The 15,580-nt window shown below is 48.9% G+C and overlaps 2 protein-coding genes across 4 annotated transcripts in view; both read right to left on the bottom strand.

Moving 5' to 3' along the window:
- The window catches only part of rassf7a (Ras association domain family member 7a), a 28,825-nt gene extending 25,264 nt beyond the window's left edge, over positions 1-3,561 (bottom strand). Inside the window, exon 1 of one of the 2 annotated variants that reach the window (XM_047014055.1) lies at positions 3,387-3,561. The gene's annotated coding sequence lies outside the window, so the exon portion shown is untranslated. Of the gene's footprint in view, positions 1-1,229; positions 1,363-3,386 lie in introns of those variants that run through there. The other variant, XM_047014056.1, reaches the window with a different exon arrangement.
- A 2,567-nt stretch (positions 3,562-6,128) lies between these two features.
- On the bottom strand, positions 6,129-15,577 carry lrrc56 (leucine rich repeat containing 56). 2 transcript variants are annotated; one of them, XM_047014049.1, is made up of 13 exons: positions 15,451-15,577; positions 15,038-15,206; positions 14,103-14,190; positions 13,316-13,376; positions 11,732-11,828; positions 11,156-11,353; positions 9,155-9,387; positions 8,828-9,073; positions 8,442-8,509; positions 7,759-7,897; positions 7,326-7,516; positions 6,886-7,216; positions 6,129-6,743 (listed from the first exon to the last, which is right to left on the bottom strand). In XM_047014049.1, exons 2-13 carry the CDS (start codon positions 15,170-15,172, stop codon positions 6,566-6,568), a joined length of 1,965 nt encoding a protein of 654 aa, XP_046870005.1. In that variant the 5' UTR covers positions 15,173-15,206; positions 15,451-15,577; the 3' UTR covers positions 6,129-6,565. The 2 variants fall into 2 exon arrangements, with proteins under 2 accessions (XP_046870005.1, XP_046870006.1); XM_047014050.1 differs by lacking the exons at positions 14,103-14,190; positions 15,038-15,206; positions 15,451-15,577 and adding an exon at positions 13,536-13,654 and having other exon boundaries at positions 8,828-9,387.
- Positions 15,578-15,580: the final 3 nt, after the last annotated feature.

The following is a 15,580-nucleotide window of genomic DNA, read 5'->3' as shown; positions in this document are numbered from 1 at the left end:
GGAGGTCTGACTGTCTCTGACGGTGGCACCACCCACCCGACCCCACACACACAGCTCTTTTGCATAGCACGGCGGCCAGGAATGCCAGGATTGTGAGGTCAGCAGGGGTGACATCATGGCATGCCCCAGCAGGAACAACACAGGACAGTCACAGCCGGTTTCCTCTTGATGACATCAGCCCAACACTTCATCTCTCTGGATGGAGGACAGGACACAACCCAGCCCCTGCTTCCTGTGTGTGTGGATTTCCACTCGTCCATGTCTGGCGCAGAGACCAGCCTGCACAGGTTCCACACACAGGCGGAACTCTACACCGCCTGAATTCAACAGCCTGATCTCGTCAGAGATGCTCCCGTCTCTTTCGGAGCACTCGAAACGGCAGCCACAGGTCAGGGATACCGCGTTAGTCTAGTCAAAACACAAGCGACTTCTTTTCTGCCTCTCAGACAGAGGTCTTCAGCGGGGGGGAACAGTGTTGGAGGGGGGTGCTATTCACACCCCTGTCAGGGTAATGTTGGACAGAAACAGGTGCCTGCCCAGTGTGTGTGTGTGTGTGTGTGTGTGTGTGTGTGTGTGTGTGTGTGTGTGTGTGTGTGTGTGTGTGCGCGTGTGTGTGTGTGTGTAAGATGATCCTTGGGCCATCAGTCAAGTGTTCACCTGAAGGAGGGACCTGATCTACTCTGGGTGCTGCCATGGTAACCAAACACAGACGGAGCCACCTGGTTGGTGGAAGCCGAGTGCGGCAGTGGAGAGGGCCCCACTTTAAGATGCTTGTCACGCATAAAAAAATCCCACTAAGAGGCATAATCCACAAACACAACCGAAATGGTGGTGTCGGCCATGATGACGCAGACGGAACCAAGACAACACAGCTGTTTTGTTTTTATGGTTCTAATACTAGAACAAGGAAAGCTTCCAGTGTCTTCTGGAACTATTCATAGGAACAATGTGAAAAGTTATGACAGTAACCTGACAGACGTGTGTTTTTAGGCCTGCAATTTCTAATCTGCTTCAGATCGTTACCATGGGGATTTCCTTCATTAAATAGAAGAGTTTGCATGCAGGTCTATTCAATTAGTAAGAAACGGCGGCCAAAGAATGATGGTACCATTCAATATGGGACTCAAACATTTTCTACCAGTCTACTACCGATCATTTTCACAACGGTCAAAGAGACAAACAACAAACTCCAAAAGCCCAACAGCATTTCAAGCAGTTTCCAGACTCACCTCCTGTTGAATCTAATCGTTTGTGTGTCTGTGGGCCTGATGAGAAAGGAGAAGAGGGAAAAGAGCCCCGTCACTGTGTCTGTGTGTGCTCGTCTGCTACCTGATCCACTGGAGTGTAGGAGAGAGAGAGACAGACCCACACACACACACACTCACTCAGCGCAGCGTAGAGGGGAGGGGGCAGAGAGAAAGAGAAAAGTGAAGTGGTGCCGCCATTCTCTGTCGCCCTGGAGACCAACGCTCTTTCAAAGAAATCGGCCAATGACAAACACCGGCAATTGTGTTGAGACAAAAAAGTCACATGATTGCAGAACTGCAGTTCCCTCAGCACAAAGAAAGAAAGGGAGAAAGAGAGCGAGAGAGAGAGCAAGACAGAGCAACAGAAAGAAAAGAGATGGTTAAATATAGAGAAAGATATATTAAGATAGAGTCTGAGTAAAAATAAAATAGGGTAGGAGAAGTGGAGAGGGTGGGACGGAGGGGTGAGGACAGACCAGACCTTCTCCTGCTCCGGTCGTTTCCTCAAGCTGTGTCAAGACTCGGGGGGCATTCGGCCTTTGGCCTCCCAACCCCCTCCTCTCCCCCCAGCCCCCCCCCCCCCCCCCCCTCCCAATACCACCGACTGGGAGGGACCCTGCTCTCCAGCCATGTGACTCAGATCTGGCCCACACTCAGAAACAGCTGAACTTCCACAATGCAGAAGTCTGCAGCCGACATGCATCTCACCTCGTTCACAGGTGTCAATCAAAACACTCCTTGGTAAAGGTGGTGGGTGCAGTCTGATCAAAACCAGGAAAAGAGTCAGGAACGACCGGTCTGCACTTCTGAGATTTATCCTGACTGGTAATGGACAGGACAGGTTCAGGGTCTGGGAACCAACTAGCTTGTAACAGCTTATCATTTAAGAGTTTTGATAAGAACACCAAACAGTTCTTAAATGCAGAAGTAAGCAGGCTATACTACTGTGTCATTGTACAACTGTGTCATGGTATAACTATCTTCGGCAACTGACACAATAGACATTTAATCAAACAGAGAAATCCACGTTCAAAGCAACCCAGACCCTGTGATCACCAGGACCACACAATGAGGTATTGTGTCAGAGCACACTCTGTCAATATGTTGTTCCAAAAGAGACACACAGAATTGGCCTAGCGAATAGATAAACCCCCAGTTCAGCTGGTGTGAGGACACAGAACAGAAGAAGGCTAAAGTGTGTTATTGGGGCTTCTAATCAAAGGATATCATGATAGTCCAGGAGAAGGGTAAAAACATGCCAAAGCAGAACGACAATGTGCAAGGTTCCGAAGGAATGAAGTGGGGGGAGAAATTGATTTACAGGACTAACTGACGCAATTCAAACCTAATGAAGCAATGACTATTCATGAGTTCCAGCCACTGAGTTTACACAACTAAAGTACTGAAGGAGACGCTAATACCGTGCTACAAGGAAGCTCCTTACTGACCATGATCAAAACTGACCAGTAACAGCAGTCTCATCGGGGTCATGTCAGTGATCACAATTATTGCAGAGTAACATACTATTGTTGTGTGTGTGCGTGTGTGTGTGTGTGCGTGTGTGTGTGTGTGTGCGTGTGTGTGCGTGTGTGTGCGTGTGTGTGTGTGCGTGCACGCGTGTGTGTGTGTGTATGAGAACAGGAAGAAATAGGGGAAGACAGAAAAAAGGAGAGAGAGAGGAGAGGAAAAAGACAAACAGAGAAGTGCCATCTCCAGCTGGCGCACAACAAATATTTTTGTTCTCCCACGAGCAGCTGGACAGATGACTCACTATGGAGAGATGTAATGGTGGAGGGAAGTGAGAAGGAGAAAGGGGCCTGAACAGACAGTTTGATTCACATTCCACTGAAGTTCAACAATATTTGGCTGACTACGAATAATCGTATCACCTTTTGACTATCAGTATCCCACAGCGCAATTTTGATTACCACCTGTTGTGGGATTTCTGACTAATTATGTAGCTAGCCAAGCTAGGTTTAAATAATTCATATTCAAATAATCCAACCATAATCAAGCAAGATCAAAATACGCTAGTCATGTAGCTAGACACTTGAAAGTTTTTCGAGGTTTAGATGAGACGATACCCAGAAAGCCAGAAAGGTGCTAGCGTTACGTACTGTAGTGTAATGTGTGACTTACCAAGTCGTACGGGTCGTGCAGAACTTGAGCGCCAGCTAGCGAAAGTCACAGTGGTGAATTCTGGTTTCAAAAGTGGGATATTAGACCTCACATCGGTATACCAAAGCATATGTGTCCTTACACCTAGCAACTTGTGAACTCCCGATACCGACTGCACATTACTGTCGTATCACCCCCTCCCAGTCCCATTCAGCATCAACAACACAGCACTGATTGACATCTTAAAGGGCTAGTATCATGGGAGTTTTGCCGACAAGTAGCTAACGGCGGTCCTGATGTTGACAGACTTTCCAATAAAGCCAGGTTAAAAACAGTAGAACAGTTTAGGACTCTGGTGATGTGAGACAGTTTTTGATAATTTGTCCAAAACAGTGATTTTCTGCCTGTAATTAGTGCATTATGCCTAACTCTAGATATTTTTCTATATCTTAAATCAGTTTCAAAGATAAGATGTTTAAACCTTACACTTGAGTTATAGTTCAGATACGATATTTTACTCAAGATAAAAGTTGATTGTTCAGTTCACTAGGCAAACACTTTGCCTTTAAATATCCCTTGTCTTTTTCCTATCTACCGCCTCCGCTGCGTCGTCGCTCATGGCAACAGTAAACACTGACATCGAAAAAAACATCCCTCATGAACATATATTGAATTCCTCTTTCTTTTTGCACAGTGTCCCCTAAATTTGGACCGTATTTGCACTAAATACATAGCAATACATACATATGTTATCTATCACCGAGTATTCAACAAGGATACCTGCTTTTAAGCCTTCTGAGCCGGCAGAATGGGTTGCAAGGAAGGCACACACCTCGTGATATTCTGTGCATCTATCTGTAAAATCTCCTCCAACACATTAACTTCTAGAGTTGGATACCCCCTAGGGAATGGAATGTTCCTCCCTGTTGGATTCCTTCCTTGCCCAAGCCTTATAATGGGCCTGTTTGGACTGGATCTCCACCACCACATACAACCTGCTAAAATGTGCTGTTGTTTTTAGAAACAGTCACTTAACTCAGGTAAGAACAGCTTCCCTCAAAATGATGTGTAAGTTGCACAGCTTACTGACAATGCCTGGTGTGTTCTTGTTAATCATCTTGTCAGGGATGGTAGGATGTGCTCTGACTCATGGCTGTCAAATGTCCACTTCCTCCTGCCATCTTTGATGATGACTTCTGAGGGCTGTAGCCTAACTGGCGAGAGCGTACCTTCTCATTTGTCTATCTCGCTCTCTCAGTACCAGAGAACTGTTTAAACAGGTCATGCATTCTTGGTCTTTCAATAACCTACACTTGATCCTTTTTCTTTGATGTCCTGCTGACATTTATTTTCCAATCTCCACTTGTTTGTTGAATTGTTACCACTGGTACTGAGCCACTATCAAGATCAACATCCTTGATGAAGCAAACTTGTTGACAAAATTAAACTTTTCCAAAATTCCTATACATCTCTTGGGAAATTAGGCCACAAGAATGAGCGTAAGAGGGGCGGAAATATTAACTGGCTTTTTAATTTGATTAAAGCCTGTTTCAATTATCCATGTCTTTTTTTCGTACCTCATAAATAATAAATACACTGAGGGGTGACTTTCAACTTCCATACATCTTGGGGCATGATAAATTGATTTTAGGAGAACAACTCAAACTACGGTGTGTTGAGTCCTTTTGTAGGTACTAATTCAATCAAGTTATAGGAATGTGTGTGTGATTTACTTGGCTAAAGTCTCTATGCTAAATCCCAGAGTAGAGAATCTACCTTAGCCTGACTTTGCCATATCAAATGAAAAACAAGCTCACAGATGTGACTGTTTCCCAGACAATATATATACCTCACTCTCTAATTCACTATCTAGTTGACTCCAATAAACAGTCAACAGGCGGACTCATCATCACCCAGCAGCATGTGATCTACTGCAGGTCCGAGTACAGGTGGGTGATGGAACAATGGCTACACAGCCATGACACTTATAAGGTTATTCAAGCAAGTCAAACTAACAGCCTCCTCGTGTTATGGAAGAACATTCCAGACCTCCCATATCACGGGCACACACACAAGACCCTGTATTTGTAGTTTCATGTTCCCGGTTAACAGTTTAATAGAAAGGGGCAGACATGGAATGCAATGGAGTTCATGCCTGTTCACACAGGTTATGTGTGTGTTTCCTTGAAGCAACTCTCCACAGCAACAAAAGCTTCCAGAAAGGAAATCTGTCGAATGGAAAAAAGGAGAGGTTCATGGAAGCGATACAGTAACTGTGTACATTCGTTCCTGTACGGTCCGCTTACGCAGGATTGGGCTTGTTCAAATATGCCAACGCCACAGAGTTTGTTCACCTGCAGGCAACATGGAATCCTAGATATGGAGCGGAATGCCACCTCTCTACAGCTCCCGTCAAAATAAACACTCCTCTTTCTCCCTCGCTGCACCCTTACGGCCTTATCTCGGAAACTGAACATACCATATCTGGTCCACCTTTCTTTGCTAGCTTTCTAAGAAACCTGACCAGGGCCAAGTCAGCTAACCTACAACAATTCTGCATGCAGAGACCACACCATCATATATTTAAACTAATGGGAAATGTATCTATCCTGACTGTTTATTCAACATTAGTGCGGCTAGATGACCATATCCCACAAACACAACGCGTTAAAAACATAGAAAAGAACATGGCACCACCTAGTGGTGAAGCACTTCATCTTTCCCTTCAAATGACACCTGTAAAGAATACAGTGAAGTAGAAGATCAATATTATTATATTTATTTAAGGTAGTATCTGAGTGAATAAAAAACGTCACCATCTAAATTCAAAAACACAGTCGCAACTGAGCAAATAAGCGGTATAAAAAAATATCTCAATGTTCAACATTCAGCTACAAACACCTGGAAACACAGCTGTTCTCGTGTAATGACGCTCAGCGGAGGTGTCAAAGTATGGGAGTTCTTAGTAGAGGTGTGTGAGAGAGCAGAGAGATACAGCGAGTCAAGGGTCACACCAGTGAACAGGTTACCAAACCACCGAGACAGTAATGGGTCACTCTTATGGCATACACCTTCCACAGATTCTCATATTGAAAGCAGGGTTTCGCTCCACTGGGGGAACACAGTGACAGCTCTGTTGTAAGGTCAGGGTCAGTGCCCCTGCTGACCACTCTTCCCGCCACACACCTCAGCGTGTGAGCTCAGTCTAGGTGAGAGCTCCCTCTGCTGGGCTGGAGAGCGGGGCGCGGCGGAGGTTTCTGCAGGGCCGCTCTGGCCGTGCGAGGACGCGCCGCGGCCAGCCCCTCCGGAGGCCTGCGGGGCATGATGATTGGCTGATGCCCGTTGACAGACGTCCCGGTGGGCACGCCTGCCTCTCTCCTGCAAGGAAGGAGAAGCTCAAAATCAGGTCAATCAACATCTAATCAGCCGACATGAGCTGTACGCTAAATCACAGAGAAATCAGTAAGATGCATTCCACTGAGTCGTTGAGTCGATCGGCGCACCAAGAGCAAGACCCTACCATGGTTCCCTGAGGCCAGAGCCCAGGGGGCTGGAGGCTGGCCGGTGGGGGAGGTGTGCTGTCTGGGGCCGCTGAGGGGCTCTGGGCCTCATCCCCTCCTGGAGCCTCTGGAGTTCCCCCAGGTCGGATCTACTGAGCCCTGCCTCTGCAGCCGCCCCGGCAGGCCTGACCCCAGCCTGGCTCAGCCTCAGCCTGCGAGCTCGGATCCCCGACGGCCTATGTCCAGCAGGGGAGGCTGTGGAGCTGAGAGGGGGAGAGGGTGATGGAGTGGAGTCCGGGGACATGGACTGTCTGGCCACCTCAGGAGATATGGCCTCTCTCTGTAACAGGTCTATTTAGAGGGGAAATCAAACGCATATTTACTTGATGTTCAAACGGCACTGTGCTACACTGCGACTCAGTGGATTCGGTCTTTTAATATGTCGAGTTATGGAACTCACCTGGAGAGGGTGACTGGAATAAGGAGTCTGGCGAGTTTGACCCGAGTCTTCCTCTGTTTCCCTCCATCTCTTTCCCCTCTTCCTCTTCAAGGCCGAGGGTAATGCTGAGGCTGTCCTCTTCATCCTCGTCATCTTCACTGAGGAAGGTGTTTGCCTGGGGAAAACCCTCCTTCTCCATGGCCAAAAGACGTCTGCAATATACAGGAACACGAACCGGCAACCTTCTGATTACAAGCCCGATTCCCTAACCGCTCAGCCACCTGACTCCCACAACAGTCTCTCTCTCCCCCCCCTCTCTCTCCCCCTCTCTCTTCCCCTCTCTCTCCGTCTCCCTCCCCCCCTCTCTCCCCCCCCTCTCTCTCTGTCTCTCTCTCTGTCTGTCTCTCTCTCTGTCATCCAAAATGGACAGTGATGGGTGAGGGGGGGTCAGTACTTGTTATGATGCTCCCTCCAGGCCCGCAGCTCCGAGAACACGTCACAGCGCTCGCGCCCGTCCATCTCCTCAAGGTCATACGTGTGCTCGGGAACGTGGAGGGGGGGGGGCGCAGCGGGCGGACGCGGGGGGGGGCCGTCTGCTGAAGCGACACCCCGAGGAAAACGAGGGGCGGGGGGGAGGTCAGCGGAGAGGGGGGGGGGGGGCGAGAGAGATGAGAGAGAGAGATAGAGGAGGGAAACGGAGAGAAGGGGGGGAGAGAGGGAGAGAGGCGTTGAGCGGAGCTGACAGGATGACAGATCGCCAGCGTCTGACAAGGGGCGAGCCCGTCTGTCACGTCACCTCGGCCACAGCAGTAGAGGCCCGCTAAGCCCGCCCGCCCGCTGTCCTCACCACCATAATGATCTCCTTCTGTTAATTCTGACATCGCATTAAGGAGACAAGCAGGCCACGCCAGGGTGGTCATAATGGCCTGTCAGAGTCCATAAATACTCCAGATCTGTCAGATCTGTCTGCCCTGTCTTACTCAAACTGCCTTCACCTGGGGGGGGGGGGGGGGCATGGTGGGGGGTGACTGCTGCGGACCACAACACGCATGGATTCGTTGAAGACACGTTTCCCAGTGAACACGGCGACGTGGTGCCGTGGGGCTTTGGAGGGTTTCCTCGTACGCTCGCACGTACCTTCATCTTGTGGCGCCGTGCGCGGAGAGCCTGCACTGGGTTCCCACAGAAGAGGATCTTGCCCGCACCTACACACAGAGGACGACCGTCAATTCAAATAGTTCACTCGTGGACTTGTAGCTCAACAGTGTTTCTTTTCGGGTTCAGGTTCCAATGTGTTCTCTAGGTGGCACTGTTGAGCAGGTATACGTGAAGTAAACGTGGCGCGTCGCTTGATGAATTCCCTTCATACAGCAGACGATGGCTGAGCCAAGGCAGGCTCCAATGAGGTCCAAGGACAGACTCTGGGACATTCAATTATTAGGATCTGGGCAATATTTCAATCAATCATTCTTTTTGAAGGTTTGAACGGCAAGTACCTCATATGTGGTTCCGTCCTTGCTCACCGTGTGTCAGGATGCTGGCGTCTGGGTCCACTGCTTCTGGTTCCGACTCGACAGAACCGGGTCTGGAGCCCTGAGGGGAGAGGATGGTGCGGCTGGCCCCAGCGGCTGAAGGGGGTCTGGACCCGGCTGAGGAGTGGGGCCTGGAGCTCCCTGGTCGACTGACAGGCCGGGAGCCGGAGAGGCTTGAGCCAGGGCGCTGGCCAGAGCTGGGCCTGGCCAGGGGCCACACACTGGCTGCCCTCTCCTCTGTCAGGAGAGAAGAAGAACAACACTAAGATCTGACACGACACGTGAACACGTGAAGTTGCATAGCTCGTGAAAACCCACAGTGGTACAGATCCAGCCACACGCGCGTGCACGCACACACGCACGCACGCACCGGTCGCGGTCTCCGAGGGGTTGTTGCTGGGTTCTTTGATGGACTGTCTGAGCAGAGCCCAGTCTTCCTCCATGGAGCTGCTGTTGGAGCCGCGCTCCACCTCCTGCTCCGCCCACACATCGTCTAGGAAACGCAGCTGAGGGACCAGCTCTCTTACGGCCGAGCGGTAGCAGTACCCGGTCTAGTTGCAGGGAAGAGGGTAGGAGAAACATAGAGGAGGAGAAACATGGAGTACTGTGACTGACAGGAATAGCAGATCATCAAGCGACAGGCCATCCTTCCTGGTTGTGTTGCCTTGAGAGGAACACACAAGCCTGGGAGCGTGTGTCTGGACTCGCACCACGTCCTGACCCAGTCAGTGTGACCTGGGATCTGGATTTCACAAGTGAGAGAGATGGGTCAAAAGGTCGACCTATATTATCACAGTCCCCTTACACCAACCATTGAGGGAACGGTAGATCCGCTTAGTCAGTTAGTTTAACAATTAGCCTGCTAAGGAAGCCAAGGGAGGCCAAAAACAAGGGCTGGGTGTGCCAAGATGTGAGCGTTAATGCAGACAATATGCACTTTGTACTCGGCTCTGGTCTTTTATCAGTAGGGAGACAACAGAAGGGGGGGGGGGGGAGAAAGGGGGGGGGGGAGAGGGGGGGTAGTAGGAAAGATCGAGAGGGAACAAATAGAGAGCAGTAGAGAGAAAGAGGGAGATGGCATTAGAGCGAGAAAGAGCAGTAGAGAGAGCGAGAAAGAGTCGTACACAGAGAACAGCCAGTAGAAGCACTGGGGCTGCTGAGTGATCCAATCAGAGCTGTACTCGCCCCCTTCACCAAACCACAGAGACTGAGAAGAGGGAGGAAGAGGAAGAGAGGGTTGAAAGGAAGAACGATAAGAAAATGGGGGAAAAAGCCTGAGCCGAAAGGCCGAAAAGAGAACGAGAGCGAGAGGGGCGGAGATAGTGAGTGAGAAAGTGAGAAAACGATAGGGCGAGGGGGAAGAGAGAGACAGCGATAGCGAAGGACAACGACAGATAAAGAGAGAGGGAACCCCAAAAAATACTGTTTATAAAGGGATGCTAGTTTGGACAGAGGAGAACGCAACAACCACCTCCCAAAGAACGAGCCTAATGCATTTTCTGATCAGCATCTTCCCCTCATTTTCCCCAGTTTTCTCCTTCCTGCTGCTGCTTGGCAAACACCACCATACTCACTCTGCCCCAGAAGCCACATGCAGCTTCCTAAGGCACCAGACAAGGAAACAAACAGGAAGCATATATACACCACACTCCAATCGATCCGTCCACGCCTGAAGCTGTAGCGCTACATCGCAGCATGGTAGCGACAGAGAGAACATGCGAAAGAACAAAAGACAGGGTGTAAGGTGTTTGGCCGTGTCCCCATGTCCTGTACTGACTGATCCAGACCTCCTTGGCAGCAACATGGGATACCACAGGGCCCTTTCATGTCTCCAAACAGAGTAATTGCATTTGGGCTATTATCTGCAGGACCCGTGAGGGAGGCATGGGGGACAGGCATGGCTCACAGCCTGAACACAGCAGGCTGGGGCCGGCAAACACAAGAGAGGCTGGCTAATCTCATCCCACAGACTCCAATCCTTCCACACACACACACACCAAATGACACAGCGGCGAAACATTCACACAAACACAAACACTTCCACATGCACACACAAAATCTCGGTCCCAAATAGCCAATTGAACAGCATGATCATGGATAGCATAATTGGCTAGCGGCTACCAGCAGATCACTGGCATCAGACTACTGCTTACTGGGATGATTCTTGTTGATAACATGACCTCAGGCCTATCTAATGCAATCGGTTGGAGTTGAATTTGAATAACTCAGCGTTGTCAGACGTGTGTTAGTTATAGAGGTGCAGGCGGCTTATGTCTAGGGAGAAGGGAGGTAGAGAGTAAACGACAACCTGTCGTGTACCTGGCTGGTGTTGGGGTGCGGGCACACACACACAGGGTTCCCCTCCAGGGTGAGGGTGCGTAGCTCGCTGCACAGGCCCAGGTACTGAACCTGCACCAGGTCAGCCACATCGTTCCCCTCCAGGTCCAGCAGCTGGAGGTGCTCCAGCATACTCACCTGGCTCAGGTCGGATATACTGTTGTAGGCCACGTACAGCTCCTGACCCAGGGAGACAGGGAGAAGACATTTACATTTAGACATTTAACAGACACTCTTATCCAGAGCGACTTACAGTAAGTACAGGGACATTCCCCCGAGGCAAGTAGGGTGAAGTGCCTTGCCCATGGACACAACGTCATTCGGCTCGGCCGGGAATCGACCATCAGATTACTACCCCGATTCCCTAACCGCTCAGCCACCTGACTCCCCACACACACACACATGATTCAAGGCAGAGCTATGAGATAAGAAAGTGATGAGTGATTCGAGTTGTATTGATTACTGAAACAGTCCTTTTCTAAACTTTGGGGCATGTAAATGTTTCTAATAGTGTCTTCTATTAGATGTGGTGGTAAGTGGTTGCCCCTGTCTATGTACCTTCAGAGAGGTGAAGGAAGGGATACCATCCAGGTCGACCAGACTGCAGCGAGACATCCACAGCACCTGCAGGTGGGCCAGGGTGGTGCCCAGGTCCCTGAGCACACACACACAAACGCAGGGCGTGTCAGAGAGGGTGACAAAGACAATCACTAAACATAGGCCCCAGCATCTGACCCAGCTGGAGCCCTTCCCTTACACAACCTCTGGTCTCATCTCCCCTCAAGAACTGGCCTCTGCATTGGTCCTAGGCCTGTCTATCCCTGACCTGGCCTCCTCAACTATCCAACCCTCCTTTTGCAAGCTATCTCCTCTCTGACCCCAGCCCTCCCCAGCACTCTCAGTCTTCCTCAGGCAGCCCCCACAGCCCAGGACAGGAAATGCTATCAGGGGCTGTGCATGTCCGGCCAGGCCTTGGCTGGTGCTCTCAGGGCGGGTCAGGCAGCTCTATGTCTCCCATTCTGCTCCTCTCTGATCCCTGGCTCCCTCCAGGCGTACATAGAGCTCCTCTCTTCTCCCCTCCGCTGCACTCTTCCACCTGTGCTGCTCTCAAAAGTCCCCGCCGGCTCGTATAACTCCACAGAAGAAGCTGCATATTGTTTCAGCGGCAAACCATCTGTGAGGGAGTCTTTGTGCGTGCAAAGTTCAAAACGTCTTTTTTTATTGTTCTGTGCCCGTACTCAATGTGCCAAAATGCTGCTATATTTGTGTCTTTGCTGTCATTATAACAGGAAGATGACTCAAAGGCAGCAGACAAGCTGACCAAATGATTAGCTGTATATAGCTAATATGGCTAATTATTTAGCTACATTTGTACCTGGGATATACAGCTAAATTGCTGTACGTATCGACACAGCTGTAACAGCAATCAGCACAAAATATGAGACTTGACAGAGACACTGCGAGTCTCCCAAATCAGTTTGGTCAGAGAACCTGTCTGTCTGATTTACAGCCTGTTCCATCCTCCCCACAGATGCTCTGGACAAGCTGCTCCCATCGGCTCGGATGTCACAGGTCCCTGCTGGCCCTGGTGGATCCAGAGCCTCGCACCTGCAGGCCGACAGCCCCGTTTCCAACCCTACCCGCAGGATTATAGGACAGCCGAGACCCCTGTGACCACCAGGGACCTAGCATCTTTCCAGCCCAGCCCTCACAGACATCCCAGGCCCCTGCTACAGGACGGCTCACAGTGTGGAGTGTGACAGGGGCCTTGAGGGCATCTGGTTCCAATTACAGTGCCATTTTCAAAAAAGAACACACTCACATATACCCAAATACACACAAACAAAAGTGGAGCACCATCTTGGTCCAGTGTAGACATCCTTCAACCCTAACATGTCTACCTGGCTCTTTCCTTATGGGTGGATGAGATTTCTAAGGAGGGGTGTGTATATAATCCTTGGTATCTGGTCTGGCTTGTGGTTGAACTGTTTCTGGATCTCCCCCCTTCCCCCCTCAAACACACACACACACACACACTGTGTTTTCCCCACAGTGTGGTGATCTTTCAAATGATTTGTGTAACAGATTAAGAAAGGGAGACATCTGAAAAATCGGAAGATCAGAGTGGGACTTTCCACTTACCTGACTGACGTTATCATACTGTTGTTCATTTTCAACTGTAGCAGCCTGGGCAAGTATGCACCTGTCGGATGAAGACAAGGAGATAGAGACAGTGACGTTACTGGCTGATGAGGGTGACTTGGTTTGATACCTGCTGGCTTTCTTCCAGCTCCAGAACTTCATCAGATTTTTCAATCGGAGCGTTTGTTCTGCTATCCAATCAAAGGGATTCACTCCTGACCTGGCTTCCTCCGTCATGTTCTTGCGCAAGAATGTTGTCTGATTGAAAATACGTACGAGTAGGTGTGGTTTTCCTGTCCTTATCTGCTCAATCGGAACTAGTGTTGTGGTACAGGCTGGAGGGAGAATCCTACCTGCCAGCTTTGTGTGAGTCACAGACCCCCTTTCTGTTTGACCGTTATCTGTTATTCACCCAAAGTCTTTGTGCATTGAAACTGTGGCCACCTATATCTTGTTGCGTCATTACACTCAAAACAAGCATTTAACAATAGGAGGGCTGTGATTGTTGTACATTTTGACATCCTATACAAAAGATCACCACTATGACTAGAGAGAGTACATTTACAGTAAGACATTAAAGAGATTATGAGGAAGGGTATAGCTCAACACTACAGCATTTCACTGCAGATTAGGGGACCCAGGTTCAAATCTCCCCTGTATGTCGCTTTGGATAACAGCTTTTGCTTAATACAGGCATGACATTACATTACACAGTATAATTACAACCACAATGATATGGTATGTTACCGTGGAAACCCACTGTACAGGCTCCACTGCAGATTCTTACCAAAGTTACCCAGAGTGTTTTCCCGAGTATCCACACAGATCTCCAAGGAGCTGACCTGGGAGATGTCTTCTGTGCCGCTCAACGATTTCTGAGGGGAAGATCTGTCAGTTCAGAGGCTTATTCTGTCTTATTTCACTACAGTACATGTCATTTGAGTTAGCCTACTGCTAATTTGAATATGTCTTCTTCAGGCTGCAACTAAGACTAGTGTGCTGTCTGACAATACCTCCTGGTTAACCAGGTGTAGTGTTCAGTCTCTCAGTAGACTGAATTCCCCTTTCCACAGACCTATTCAACTAAAAAGGCTACTAGTATTCTCACCAAGCAACTACACAGTGATTTATACTGGTCAACCACATTTCAAGACTCATTTAATCAAATTACAAGACTAATTGGCAGTAACTTCCAGGTAACTTCTTGAAAAGGGAATACAGAAAATGTAACTGCTTGAATTGGACAGATATGGGTTATGCTTCAGTCACAAGTTGCTTTGTTGCTACTTGCAACAAAAAACAATCAAACGGCTCTGGCTTCTGACCAACTGGATGTGTATGAATGATATATAGGGGCTATGGATGTGTGATCTTCTCTCTTTTATGTCATGCTAATGGCTGTGTGGAGCTCGCCATTCATCAACCCCTTGCCCCGCTGACAGGTTTATAGATATCCCTCCATATGTCCACTCAGTAATCAAGGTCATGGAACGTGATAATGGCTGTAGAATACAGTGTCACCCAGGAGGCAGTGTTCACGCGTGGACTCGCGTCTGCTGCCTCAAGCACTCTCTTGCAGTAACAGTCTGTACAGGCTGTTACAGTACATCACAGTACTCACGTAGGATGACCAAGATCACATAGGAAAACACACATCAACTGAAGAAATATCCGAGTATACGTGGAATAACTTCAAAACAAATTGACCAATTGGGATCTAACCAGCTTTGTTGGGGAGAGATAGAGTTCCACCAGCATGTCAGAGTCCTCAAAGGCAGCAGGGGTTGGGTTCAATTGGCCTGACCCGCTCATTTCTGTGACCAGAACCCGGGCTGTGCCAGGTTGTACTAGGACCATAGAGTCTTGGATGCAGCTGATCTCTCACTGGAATCTGAAAGAAAGTTGGCCTAATTAGTTATTGGAACAAAGCAAATACTAGGCTTGCTTCAAACGTGAATTATTGCTTAAATGACATAAATTGTGAAAACATTCTATGTTGAGCTAGCTAGTCAGTCAGCAAGGCCACCTGAAAGGTTGTGCATATGAGCTGAATTATGACCACATCATTATTTGTTTTATTATAATCAAAACGATGACACTCACTACTGATTGCGACATAATAACTCACGGCTTACCTTTCATTCGACAAATTCTTAGATGAGGGAGCACATTTTCCAGAGAGAAATGCACTTCAGGGCACAGACATGTTTTGTTGGCAACGGCATTTAACTTCCTGGATACGAGGATGTCGGCAGAAGTATGCTT

Source organism: Hypomesus transpacificus, unplaced genomic scaffold (genome assembly GCF_021917145.1).
Source record: "Hypomesus transpacificus isolate Combined female unplaced genomic scaffold, fHypTra1 scaffold_218, whole genome shotgun sequence".
In the NCBI taxonomy this organism is placed as follows: domain Eukaryota; kingdom Metazoa; phylum Chordata; class Actinopteri; order Osmeriformes; family Osmeridae; genus Hypomesus; species Hypomesus transpacificus.
The sequence above is the reverse complement of the archived record's forward strand: the minus strand, read 5'-3'. Positions and strand labels throughout refer to the sequence as shown.